The sequence below is a fragment of the Ictidomys tridecemlineatus genome, chromosome 6 (genome assembly GCF_052094955.1).
Source record: "Ictidomys tridecemlineatus isolate mIctTri1 chromosome 6, mIctTri1.hap1, whole genome shotgun sequence".
Taxonomy (NCBI): domain Eukaryota; kingdom Metazoa; phylum Chordata; class Mammalia; order Rodentia; family Sciuridae; genus Ictidomys; species Ictidomys tridecemlineatus.
Genome location: NC_135482.1, coordinates 91,618,694 through 91,632,959, shown reverse-complemented (window position 1 = coordinate 91,632,959; position 14,266 = coordinate 91,618,694). Strand labels below are relative to the sequence as shown.

Below are 14,266 nucleotides of genomic sequence, written 5' to 3'. Positions count from 1 at the left end.
GAAATTTCTGGTTGAAAGTTTTCTTATATTTTTTCTCAATTCTTAAGTTCAGAAATTTTCTATCTAGTGACTCTAAAATACTAATTCTGATTCCCTAGCCACATATTAAAAAGTCAGTCTCATTATTTAATAATGACATCGCATACATAAAAGTATTTTCTGTGAGTCAGTGAAATACTTTTGAGAATAAAATGCAAATGGGAAATATTGCATGCTTGTATTTTAGGTTAGATCTTTCAGAAAAAGTCATTCTCACTTCAGTATACATGAGAGAAAGACCTTTCCGCAGTTGCCGTTAGTTTAGAATTTTAACATTTTAGTAATGGAGGAGACTTGAGAGTTGGTCCTCTTATTTTCTAAGTGAAGAAACTAAGACCTGGAAGGATCTAAGGCATTTCCAAGACACTATGTCTTATTACCTGCTGGGCTGGTTTTAGGAGCCAGCTCTCCTCTTCATGGGGTATCCTTTATGGCTTTGGCATGCCTCAGTGCTAGAGAGAGAGCCCAATGCAGATATCACAGATAATGTGCAGATAATTTATAGAACTAAATATCTCTGTAGTTTTTAAAAAGTATTATATTTCTTTTGAGTTGACAATAAAAATTCTACTTCACTGGGGCTGGGAGAGCTCTTGGTAGAGCTCATGGTTAGCATGCAGAAGGTTCAGTTCTCAGTACCAAAACAAAACAAAGCAAACAACTCCACCAGACTCCATCTTATTAATAGCACTTAAAAGGAACATCTTTGAGATATAGACACTGCTTGTTTTAATAGTGGCTATTTGATCATTTTAATTATTTATTTTTAAAATTTCAGAGCTTATACCTTAAAATGAAGTCTCCAGGTTTAGATTTTATTATTTCTTGCAAAAGAAGGAGTGAATTTAGTTAAATGACATTTTGCTGTTCCACTCTGTATATTTATTTCACTTATACTTTTCTCCATTAACTCTCCTGTTTCAATGCTGTGCAAACCTGCATTTTTTTATCTACACAAAATATTTTAACTGAGTCATGATGAACAAGTCTACTGTTTAAGAATTTAAAAAATGATGTTATGTTAACCTTAAAGAACAGTGTATCAAAATTATTTCTATGACTATAATCAGAACATGATCCATGTTTTCAAGAACTAGAAGGAACTGCAGAAAGTAAAAATCTTTTAAGTTTGTTGCAGCATCATTGGAGTATAGTTTTTTTTTTCTCATTTTGTTTTCTGCCAATGCTGTAGTATAAATATATTAGCATATTGTGTGAGTTGAACTTCATATAAAGAAGACTGCTATGATTTCTTTCTTCAAAGGCATTACTACAGCTGCCGTTTGTGTTTATCCTGCTCGAGTATGTGATGCTGTAAAAGCACTGAAGGCTGCAGGCTGTGATATCCCTGTGGCATCAGGTAAGATTTCTTGCGGCTTTTGTTCTTATTTTTCAACATGTTTCCACTTCTACAATGTTGATGCCATGGAGTATTATATATTATCTTAATTTATATTAATTTAAATTAATTCCATATATATAATTAATTATATTGATTCATGATTTTGGTATTTTTAGTTATTTATTAAAGAGCAGACATTAAGGTCTACAAATAAGGACCTACATCACCACGCTTAAGAAAACTAAGTTGTGGTCAGGTCAAAAAAATCATAATGTGCAATATAATTTTATAAATACAAATGTATGTGTATGTATTCTGTGTATATGTATATATATATTATATATATATATATATATATATATATATATGGAAAATATAGAAGTAAAAATGTAGAAGGTACTGTTGTAACTCTGAGAAGTGAATTATTTATTTTGTGAAAGTCAGTGACACTCAGCTGAATGCATCATCACAGTGATGTAATTGCATTGGCTCTCAAAGGGTGCAGAGGAGACAACAGTGTTGATAAGGTAGAGAATGACTCTTAGAGAACTCATATTTATAAAGTCATGAAAGCGTCATCAGAAGACTGAAAGGGGTTTGCAATGTTGGGTCCAAAAGTAGGACAGAGAAGGTGCTGTGGAAGTGGAAGCTATAGGGGCAATTCAGGGTCAGACGGCACTGGGCTTATAAATTGGACCTTGTTGCGGCTACACTCTGATGATGGGATGGCCATGAAAAGTTTTAAGCAGAGGAGTGGCATGATTAGCTTCATGGTGTAATGAGTTAGCTGATGGTAGGGGTAAGCTAGATAGGGCCAAAATGAAGTTAGAGAGACTCACCACAGTCAATGTGGGAGAGGATGAGAACTTTCCGAAACCCAGAGGATACAGACAAGAGGGCATATACAGCAATTAACTGATTTAAGGTAGACTTAGCAGGATTAAGCAGGTACCAGGAAGAGGAAATTCTTAAAAGCTTCAGTTTAGTGTGTGTGTCTGTATGTTTGTGTCTGTGTGTCTGTACAGTTGACTGCATGGGATGGATGAATGGATAGGCAGATATAAAATTAGATTCTAGTTTTAAAAGACATCAGAAAAATATCCTGTTGCTTTAAAAAAGCAGTCTATAAACTGCAAGTTAGAGGCTAGTCTCAGCAATTTAGCAAGACCCTTAGCAACTTAGGGAGTCCTTTTCTCAGAATAAAAAATATAAAGGGCTGGGGATGTAGCTCAATGGTAAAGCACCCCTGAGTTCAGTTTCTGGTACCAAAAAATAAAAACAAAAACCTAGCAGTCTATAAAGATCATTAATTTATTTTAGGAGAAAAGCATCAAAAGAAACACTGTACTATATTTATGTACAACGTGTTTATGAGGATTCCCAAAGTATTTGGAAGCTATACCTTTATATACCTTATTTTTTCATCAATCTCTGTCCAGTTTTTTCCTTTATTCAACAGGGAGATGTGCTTCCCTGTAAGGTAGCTGACCCAAGGAATTTATTAACACAAAGGGAAGACAATAGGTCATCTTTATAAACAGGGGCGGAGTAAATGATGAGCATATAAAAAAGGTTTTCAAAAGTATAGATGTATTTTCATTTTCCTCTTACTCGTTCTTGACCCTCCTCTTACCAGCTCTGTCCTGCCCCAATTCTGTGGACTGGTTAGGTATTTTTCTCTCCTGTATCCCTTTTCCTTTTTTCCTCATTTGGCTATTTCCTCCCTCCCTCCCTGCTTCTTTTTCTTTTCAGTGGGAGGAACCTGTGTTACAATCTGGTTATTACAGCTAAAGATGTTCATTTGTAAGTGAGTAAATCAAGAGTAAATAGAGATAGACAACTTGATCCAGAATTAACTAGTGTTGGTTAAAACAAGGCTACACCTAGTATATTATGATGATCACTGTGATAACATGTTTTCCTTCTCTCCTTTCTTTCCTTTTGTATTGAGTGTTAAACTCAGGGGGGTTTTACCACTGGGTCATAGCCTCAGTCCCAGCCCTTTTACTTTTTTTTGGTGGGGGTACTAGGATTGAACTCAAGGGCACTCAGCCACTGAGCCACATCCCCATTTTTTAAGACAAGGTCTCACTGAGTTGCTTAGTGCTAAGGCTGGCTTTGAACTCTCGATCCTCCTGTCTCAGTCTCTTGAGCCACTGGGCTTACAGGTATCCACCATGACGTCTGGACCAGCCCTTTACTTTGAGAGGGTCTTCTTGCAAAGTTGCTAGGCTGACCTTGAACTTTTGTTCCTTCTGCCTCAGCCTGGGTTGCTGGGATTTATTTTTAAGGACTCACTCTCAGTTGTGCACCATGCCTAGTGCACAATGATAACATATTTTCTCAATTGCTTGTTACTTAGTGTGCACTCTCATACACATCTCTGCAACAGCTTAATTTTAGGTCTGTTAGAGAGTATGATGTTAATATTTGTCCTGACACCAATACAACATGAAATAAAGTCATTTCTTCATCCTTATGTATAATATAGGTTGTTCTTAAGTGTCATTTATACTTTGTTTTCTTAATGCTGATTATTTTTAGGGGGGGACATGAAACTTTTTGTTGAGCCTCTTACCAACTGAAATTGTTTTTCTTCCCTCTCTTTTCCTTTCTTTATTTTTAATTATTATTAGTGGCTACTGGCTTTCCAGCTGGGCAGACTCATTTAAAGACACGATTAGAAGAGATCCGATTAGCTGTGGAAGATGGAGCTTCAGAAATTGATGTGGTAATTGACAGGAGTTTGGTGCTGACAGGCCAGTGGGAAGGTAGGTGTAAAAGGAGTCCTAAACCAGTGTGCTGGTGCATGCCTGTAACCCCAGTGACTTGGGAGGCTGAGACAGGAGGATTGCAAGTTTGAGGTCCACCACAACAACTTAGTGAGGCCCTAAGTAACTTAGTGAGACCCTGTCTCAAAATAAAAAATACAAAGGGCTGGTATTGTGGCTCAGAGGTAAAGCACTCCTGGGTTCAATCCATAGTACCAAAAAAAAAAAAAAAAAAAAGAGTGCAGGGGGTGTCCTAGTTCTTCCCTTTGGGAAAAAACAACGTAGGGATCTGGTAAAACAGCATGTTTTGCAGATCATTGTTCTTAGATATAAGTCACTAGATTAGAGGGTAAATTTAGGAGAAAACATGGCTAAGATTGCTTGTCCTTGTGTCATTTATAAATCTAGGTAGATGCCAATCTGCATGAACTTTTTATATTCGTTTGGAATATTATAATTAGATTAATAGTTATTTTCACATAGTAGATTAATGCACTTTAAAAAATTTTATTTTACTAATATGTTTTTCTTGTAGAAAGAGTAGTTACTACTATTCTGTACTGTTTTGTTGCTCAGTACATGAATCACTTCAGGCAGGTTTTTTATGAAAACTTATTTTAATATGTTAGTGGAAATCTCATTTTTTGTCCTAATCTTTGTGGACATTGAGGATGTGGGATTATGAATAAATCTGTTTTTACTCCTAATATTCTGTTTTTTAAAAACTTTTTTTTTTTAAACTGGACTTTTTTTTTTTTTTTAGAAAGAGAGAGAGAGAGAGAGAGAGAGAGAGAGAGAGAGAGAGAGAGAGAGAATTTTAATATTTATTTTTTAGTTATCGGTGGACACAACATCTTTGTATGTGGTGCTGAGGATTGAACCCGGGCCACACGCATGCCAGGCAAGCGCGCTACCGCTTGAGCCACCTCCCCAGCCCTTTTAAAAACTTTTAATTTGTTCTTTTTAGTTGTACATGACAGTAGAGTGTATTTTGATATATTACGCATACATAGAGCATAACTTCTCATTCTTGTGGTTTTATACATGATGTGGAGTTACACTGGTGGTATATTCATATACGAACATAGGAAAGTTATGTCCAATTCATTCTACTGTCTTTCCTATTTCCATTCCCCCACTTCCCTTCATTTGCCTGGTCTAATCCAAAGTACTTCTTTTCTTCCCGCCCCTACCCTTTATTGTGTGTTAGCATCTGCATATGACAGAGAACATTAGGCCTTTGGTTTTTTGGGATTAGCATATTTTACTTAGCATGATAGTCTCCAGTTCTATCCATTTCCTGGCAAATGCCATAATTTCATTCTTCTTACACATGGAAAGAATATAGTTTCATATTTATCTTTAAGGATTCACTCTCAGATTGCAATAAGACATTGTCCATTTTAGTAACAAGATACTATTTTTATAATTAGACATTAAAGAATCAAATAGATTTTAACTATCTTAAATATATTTGTGTACTAAAAGGAGACATCAGTAACTAAAGTACAATTCTTCCTGAAAAAGTTATCATAACAAGTAATTTAACCAAAATCTTTTAATGAAACCACAAATTAAAGCCAGAATGAGGCCAGGTATGGTGGCACATTCCTGTTATCCCAGGGACTTGGGAGGCTGAGACAGGTGTTGCAAGTTCAAGGCCAGCCTTGGCAACTTAGCAAGACCTATCTCTCCTTTTAAAAAATTAAAAGGACTAGTAATGTAACTCAGAGCACCACTGGTTTTAATCCCCAGTACTGCACACATACACAAAAGCCAGGAAGAGCTTTTTTTGTGTAGATGTGTATATGTAAGGTAAAAGCTAAGTTTTGTTCTAGTTATGGAAGTTCTACCCACTCACTGTAATGAACAGAAATTCCAGATTGTAGTAAAGGACATGGAAGTTGTCCATACTCTCACTCCCTGGAAATCATCCTGACAGTACTGCAGTATGACTTTCAAGACCTTTTTCTCTTTATATGAACACATATGCTACCCCCACCTCTTTAAAAAAGTTTAAATGATACCTATAATGTTTATCTTCTTAACCTACTTATTGAACTTGCCAGCATTTCTTGGATATCTTCTTGTGACTTTTTCTCTCCAGCTCTGAAGTAGGCCTCCTTTATTCATGGGGGATATCTTCCAAGACCTGCAGTGGATGCCCGAAATCACAGATGGTACTGAGCCCTAAACATATGATGTTTTTTCCTCTACATACACAACTATGATTACCTTTAATTTATAAATTACGCACAGTAAGAGATTAATAGCAGTAATAATGAAATAGCACAATTATAACAATATACTGCAATAAAAATTGTGTGAATGTTGTCTTTCTCTTACTATATCTCATTGTGCTGTATTCACCCTTCTTTTTGTAGTGATTTGAGATGAAAAGACACCCATGAGATGCGATAAGATGTAGGCATTGTAGTGTAGTATTAGGGCTAAAGGCTCCCTGAATACAAGTACTTCAGTATAGCAAGAGTTAACTGAAATGATGACTGAAATGCTAAGTGACTAGGAGAAGGTGGCATATATAGTATGAATATGCTGTAAAAAAGGATGATCCACATTCCAGGCAGGACAGCATAAGATTTTATTACCCTACTCAGAATGGGGTGCAATTTATAACTTAAGAATTGTTTTTTCTGGACTTTTCCTTTTAGTATTTTTATACCATAGTTGACTCCAGGTAATAGAAACTGAAGAAAATAAGACAACTGATTAGAGGAGTATTACAGTTTGGATGTGAGGTATTCCCCCAAAAGCTCACATGTGAGACAATGCAACAAGGTTCAGAGGAGAAATGATTGGATGGTGAGAGTCTTAACCCAATCAGTGAATTAATCCCTGATGGGATTGTTAACTAGAGGCAGGTTGGGTATGGCTGGAGGAAGTGATTAATTGGGGGTGTGGCAATATTTTGTATATGGAGCTGGAGTCTCTGTTTCATGATCACGATGTTTCCCTTTGCCACACTATTCTACCACGATCTTCCCCACCTCGAGCCTTGAGGAATGGAGCTAGCCTTCTTCTGGACTAAGACCTCTGAAACCGTGAGTCCTCAAATAAACTTTTTCTCCCTACAGTTGTGCTGGTCAGATCCTTTAGTCAGAGCTGTGAAAAAGCTGACTAACCCAAGGGGGACTACAGTATTTATCTTCAAACTCTTTATCTATCTGTTAAGCCTAATTTCATCTTTTATCAATTATGAATTGCTTTTGATTAGGATGCAGCAAAGATTTAGGTAGAAGTTTAATTGCTCAAGTATTTATTCTCTTATATGAAGTTCAGAGGGGTGGTAGTTCCAGGGTGTTGTGGCAGCCACACAAATTTCTTGGAGACCCAGGCTACTTTCATCTTCTGGTTTCAAAGCACCTGATGTCTGCTGTCTTACCAAGGGCACTTCATTGTCTTAGATGGTCTCTGAAGTTATTTACACTCCCTTCTTAGATGGCAGGAAAGAAGTCTTGTTCCTTTTAAAAGTCTTATACAACTCTTGCTTATTATATCCTCTTGGCTTGAAACTGAGTTAAGTGGCCACAATGATTGTCTGCAGTTGAAGCTGGGAGATGGGGTTTTAGCTTGGACTATTAGCAGCAATCCCATATATTTCCATTTCATACCTCTCCCCTATCTATACTTGTCAACAATTTTAACCCTTGCCAGCTTTAAATTTTTCACAGTTCACAAATAACTTTATGCTCTTTTAATTCATGTTCCTTTGCTTATTATTGTTCATGTGTGTTTTGGGCAATTGTAATTATTCTGAAAAGATTAATTTTAAGTATATTTCTGTCCTTATGTATTAATTCTGCTTATTTGCTTTTAGTCACAGATTTCAGTTAAAGTAAGAGGAAAAAGTGAGTACATGTAATATTTAAAACAAATCTGGAAATAAACTACATGAATTAGTTGGATAAAAACCTCCATGTCCTTTATGTCTTTTTCTTCAGCAGGTGTAGATATAGATGTACAGCTTATATTATAACTAGTGCTATTCTCTCTCAAATACTACTAATTGGAATATAAAAATACAATAGGAGATGGATTTTGATGTAATTGGCTATTCCTTAACGAACTAGGGTGGTTGTTTTTAAAGAACTGATAATTTCCCAATAATAGACATTCACGCAAAATATAATAACAATCTGTGTCCTAGACCATACTTTTCTATTAACTTTTTCTTATAGTGCTAATAACCTCTTGACCCAAAACAAATTGAAAAGAAACATTTAATACTAGAAATTTATTTCTAAATAGAAACCTGCAGTGACTTAGGACTTTTTTTACTTCTGTATTTTGTTTAATTTTGATTCTCAACTTGATTACATAGTATATTTTTTACTGCCATGTTTTAATATCACATGTTTACTAGAGTTAATGTTTTGGAATGTGCTGATGAAAATGCTTATCTATTATATTTTCAAATCTAGGTGCACTGAGATTTGTAGGATACTTTGTAAAGTGCAATAAAAAGAATCCACTTTTTAGATCTAGCCATTCAGAGTGCATCCTGACCATTTCTCATGGTTAGGCCCATTCCAGTGGAGGATGTGAGTTGAGAGAGGAGACTGGAGAAGGGCTTGTATTCCTCTTTTTGCATTCTGCTTGGCAACCATTCAACATCTCTACTTTGCTCTTCTATGACCTTGCAGCTTCTTCATTGTTAGCATATGACTTCCCCACTGCTTCTCCGAGGCCACAGACATCTTCAGACAGCATCTTCTTAGGGCTCTTGCTTCTGGTTTCCTTTCCTTTGCTTCTTTTTTTTCTCTTTCCTCATAAGCCAGTACTTTCACAGTGCTGTGGCTCTTGTGTCCTTCTGCAGAGGCCTTACTCCATGTGTTATACATCATTTCTTTTCTGTATCTTTAACCTTTCTATTCTAGCTCATTCTCCCAAACATTTAAGCACACTTAAGGTTTTCTTACACATTTAAAAAACAAAACAAAACAAACAAACAAACAAAAACCTTCACATGCCAACATCCTCTTTGTCCTCAGCTAAACTTGACTTTCTTTTTCTTGTCTTTAGAACTGAAAATCTTTTTTCTTTTCTCTTTTTGTGGTGCTGGGCTCAAACCCAGGGCCTGTGCCTGTTAGGCAAGCACTCTACCACTGAGCTACAGCCTAATCTTTAGGACTAAAATTGTTGAAAGAGTCCTATTTCTTTGTTTTGACAACTTCTAATCAAGATAATAATGACCTTTCATTTAACTGTGCCCAGTGAATTCTCCTTGGTTGTTGACTTAGCTTTATTCAGCAGTTTGCAACAGTGGACTCTCTCTTCCTTCTGGAAACACTATCATGGCTTTGTGACTTTACATTCCTGAGATTCTCCTTTATGTTTCTCACTACTCTTGTATTTGGGTTGAAAGCTCCTCCACCACCTCTATCATTTCTGCAGTGTTCTGTCCCAGCACAACCTCTTCTTAGACTCTGCACACTCTCTTAGAAAGCTGATTTGAGTTGTGTTCCCTACAACAAAGGCTGACAGACCTCTGAGCACTAGAATCTGGGTCCGTCTGACTTCAAACTCATATTCTATTTTTTCACTAAACCATGGTGCTTTTCAACCACTGTTGCTATAAATGTACACATTCAAGATTAGTGAATCCTGTTAAGAATCTCTTTTAGAGAGAAATCTATTAAAGTATTTGCCGCAGTCTGGCTGGGCACAATTCAGGAGCCACTTGTCAAAAGAAACGAACTTTATTTTTAGAACACACACACCAAACCACACAGCTCTTCAGGAAAACCTTCAGAGCCCAACTGCCACCACTGGCTTCCCACAAGCCTGTCAACCTCCCCCACTCCTCCTGCTCTTGAGGCCAATTGGCTGGGTCACATGGGTGGAGCCGAAAAAAGTCCCCCAATGAGCAGCTCCGTGGTCTGAAAGGGCGGGGAAACAGCCCAATGAGCATCACCGCAGAGGAGCCAATCAGTTGGCAGCTAGAAATTTGCTGGGGCTGCTGTGAGCCTATCATCAGCTGGCAGCTGGAAGTTTGCTGGGGTCCCTTTGGCTGTGGCTCTCAACAGTATTTATATTACCCTACTTTGTTTTTTAGAGAGAGAGAGAGAGAGAGAGAGAGAGAGAGAGAGAGAGAGAGAGAGAGAGAGAGAGAGAGAATTTTTTAATATTTATTTTTTAGTTTTCGGCAGACACAACATCTTTATTTGTATGTGGTGCTGAGGATCAAACCCAGCGCCGTGTGCATGCCAGGCAAGCGCACTACTGCTTGAGCCACATCCCCAGCCCCTCCTTACGTTGTTAATGATTTCTATTCAATAAAGTTTAAAGTTTTCTGATTATTTAGAATTAGTTTGTCAGTAATTTTCATATTATCTGGGATTATAATGATGCTTTCAGGAGCTACTGAAATCCCTGAGATGATTTGCCACAAAGCTGACAGTCCAGATCTGCTGTTTTTCGATATATAGACCTTTTTAGTTGATATTGTTCTGGTCCTTTTAGTCTGGTCATTTGCTATTCAGCTTTTTCCTGGTGGGTCATATTAAGCTTGCTATCACATGCTTCCTTTTCTGACAGTACTTCCCTCACTTCTCTCCATCTGAAGAAGGTAGACATGTACACAAATAATTTGGACGGTGATTTTAACTGGATACACTGTGGGGTGTATTGTTGGTTCTCAGAATCATTAGACAAACATTTTCTGAGTACTTACCCAGCTCTTCCTCTCACAGAATCTCTCCCACTGCTGGGTGCATCTGCAAAATCAGAATTAAGAGTTGGATGTGAGCGAGGAACAGGCTAGACTGTGCAGACTGATTTGTGGCATTTTCATTGAATGTTACTCACTTTCATTGAATGTTAATTTCAGTGAGTGTTATTCCTATGACTGGTATGTGTAATACCATGTGTCTATGGTAGTGTTGAAGTTGACATCTATGTTACATTTCTCAAACGTTCTTTGAAGAGAGCATTTGCCAGAAAGATTTGTTATCTCATAAACCTTATTGAGTAGGTTTTGAAAATTACCTACATTCTCTAGTGTGTAAATACATAGAGGTGGTTTTCCACTTTTTAAAATGACCTTTCTGTACTACATATATGTACCTAATATATTTACAAATAACATGGAAATGCTATTAATTCAGACCTTACTCAGGAATCTTGTTCTTTGAGCTCAGGACCTAACCTCGATTTGGCATACCCATTCCACACTGGAGCACCAGCAGACCTGTTTAAGACCATCTGTGATATAGATGTATACATCCAAAATTAGAGAATTCTGTTAAGAATATCTTTTAGAGAGAAATCTATTTAAGTATTTATATTTCCCAACTTTGTTAATAATTTCTATGAGACCATCTGTGATATTTTCCCCCAAAGTACAATTAGCGTAGCAATTGAAAGTATTGTCTGTCTCCTGTACCCACAGCCTTCTGTGTCTCTTTCAGTTGCTCTTCCCTGAGTTGTTCTCTTAAACTTGATTTGTGGAGTATAAACCTCACAGCTCTCAAGAGTTTCAGGGTGAGAGAATGAAATTTCATGGCCAAGGCTATGATGTCTTTCATTTTCTTACTTGAAGTGGATCCTAAAAATGTTGAATCTGATTAATAATCTATTTTTCTTATTTGCTTATTTTTACACAAGAAGAATGATAGGACATCTCTGAAAAGAAATTATTTTCTTTCTTTTATAGAGCTGTTAATTATATTATTTCATCAGAAAAGCATTTCTAAATCTAATACACTTTTTAGGGAAGAATCATATAATCTATAATCTGTTGTTTCATGGTATTGAGGGTTGTTTATAACAGAAATTCTGTAGATACTTATGGTAGCTCTGTGCTTTTATGGTTTTTGTTTTTATGCTATGATTCTTCAAAACTTCAAATACTATTCATAAAAGTGTGTGTGTTTTATTCTTGTAGGTTTTTTTACTACCTGGTATTTTAGCCCATCTCTATTTTCATCTTACAAGTTTAATTAGTTGCTTTGATGGATGAAGCTGTGTTCTTGAATATTTTGTGACTTTTTTAGTACTAAAGGTGGCTGTACAATTTTATATTAAGTGTTTTACTGTACATATAATTATCTTAAGAGTTATTTTAAGGCCATTTTTGTGCAGTGTTGAACATCTTTCTGGTACTCAAAAATAATTGCTTAGATATGTTCATTAGCAATTAGTTTTTTAACCGCTTTTGAATAGCATGAAATATAAAAAGAATTCCGCTTTCTGGCTTTTAGATGGATACATGGTTTCTAAGCATAGAGATTCTTGCATAATATGCCATTCTACACATGCAGACTTTATTTACTACGGTTACTAGGTTGTCTACATCTGGAATAGTGCTTTTCCAAAAAACTTAATGTATTCTCAGCTACTTCAAGATTAAGAATAGACTTTCCTTTTAGATGGAACCTTGAGAGAAACAGGGTAATTTTAGAGGGAAGTAAAATGCTATAGGTCCTGTTGGCAGCTGGGGGCAGTGTTGCAGAAGCTAGAGCCAGTTGCTAAACTATTGTGGAAGCTGAGGGAAAGGTTATCAGTGGGTGCTAAGTTAGATAGTAGCAAAAAGTTCTGGTGTTCACTGCATAGTAGGACGATTATAACTCTGTGTATGTGTATGTGTGTGTACATCTTTTTAAATGTTTTACTATAAAGAAATGACAAATGTTTGAGTAAATACATTTACTCTGATTTAAAAGCTACTCAATGTATAATGTATTGAAAATGTATCAAAACAACACATGGTACAGCATTAATATGTATAATTGTTATGTTTTTATTTATCAGTTAAAAGTTAAATTGAAGAAACAAAACAGATGCAATATGACTTCCTTTGCTCCTATCCACTGCTTGGATCTATATTCTGATGCACACAGGCCTTTCCCAGTGAGGCCGAGTTCCCTTGACTCCTGTCAGCAAATGCTCCACCAAGGCAGCCTTACTTTTTTTTCAATTGGGAATGCTGAACAGAGGTCATGTTATGACATCCACTTCTCATCAGTGTGACAGTAGTAGGAGGGATGTGGGGGGACAGGCAAGAGACGAGGCCTCTGCAAGTTTTGCCATGATATTGATTAAGCATCTGCAATGTAATATATCCTGGATTTCTAGGACACCCACTTTTCACTACTCCTGAAAACCTCATTATAAGTCAAAACATTTATTATCAGGTTTTTAATATAACATCACTATGCCAACCACTTCTCTGGTGTACATGTTTTGTTAAGTTTTGCATTATTCTGACTAATTTACAGTTGAGGTATTTGAATTCCATTTTCATTTGTCAGCCATCTTTTATATTCCAAATTAATATTTTTCTGGTATGTGCAAGAATTATTCTTTCTTTTCTTTTCTTTTTTTTTAATGGAGAATTTTCGATTTTGTAATGTTTGAATTTTTAACAACGAACATATATTACATGAGTATGTGAGCAGAAAATAGTAATAAAGACTCTATGGAATAGGGCCATGATATATGCAAAGACTTAACTTAAAGGATTTTCTTGAAGTATTATTTATAATAGCAAAAATCTGGAATCTGAAGTATTTAATAATAGGAAAATGCTTGAATTAATTTTTATGTCAATGTGATAGCAGATTGTATAACTGATAAAAATTGTGCTATAGACCTATATTTATAAATATGGAAAGTACCTATGATATAATGAATGAAAAAAAACACAGGTTACAAAATAATATCTCCCATATATAATCACATTCTTTGAGACCTTAAAAACTGTAGAGTGGTTGATAGTCTCAATAGCCTTTCCATTTAAAAAAAAATGCTTAGATGCTAAACAAATTATAATAAACATGTCAAACATGTATATTTTGGTGCGGAGGGCGGGGTACTGGGACACTCACCACTGAGCCACATCCCCAGCCCTATTTTTTTTTTTTTAAATTTAGAGACAGAGTATCGCTGAGTTGCTTAGCGCCTCGCTGTAGCTGAGGCTGGCTTTGAGCCTGCAATTCTCCTAATCTCAGCCTCCTGGGATTACATGTGTGTGCCACTGCCCCCGGCTTCAAATATGTATTTTTAATTTTTATTTTGAATAATTTTAAACTTACGGGAAAGATGCAAAAGTTGTATATGAGACTCCAGTTGGCTCTTTATGCAGTCCTTTATT

At 36.2% G+C, this 14,266-nt stretch overlaps 1 protein-coding gene across 4 annotated transcripts in view; it reads left to right on the top strand.

The window, feature by feature from the left end:
* The window catches only part of Dera (deoxyribose-phosphate aldolase), a 109,706-nt gene that overhangs the window by 34,038 nt on the left and 61,402 nt on the right, over positions 1–14,266 (top strand). For all 4 annotated transcript variants that reach the window (XR_013423057.1, XM_005331873.5, XM_078015188.1 and 1 more), the window contains 2 exons: positions 1,304–1,399; positions 4,018–4,152. Coding sequence is in view for 3 of the 4 variants with exons in the window: in XM_005331873.5 (XP_005331930.1) it covers positions 1,304–1,399; positions 4,018–4,152 (231 nt within the window). In the remaining variant the exon portion in view is untranslated. The remainder of the gene's footprint in view (positions 1–1,303; positions 1,400–4,017; positions 4,153–14,266) is intronic.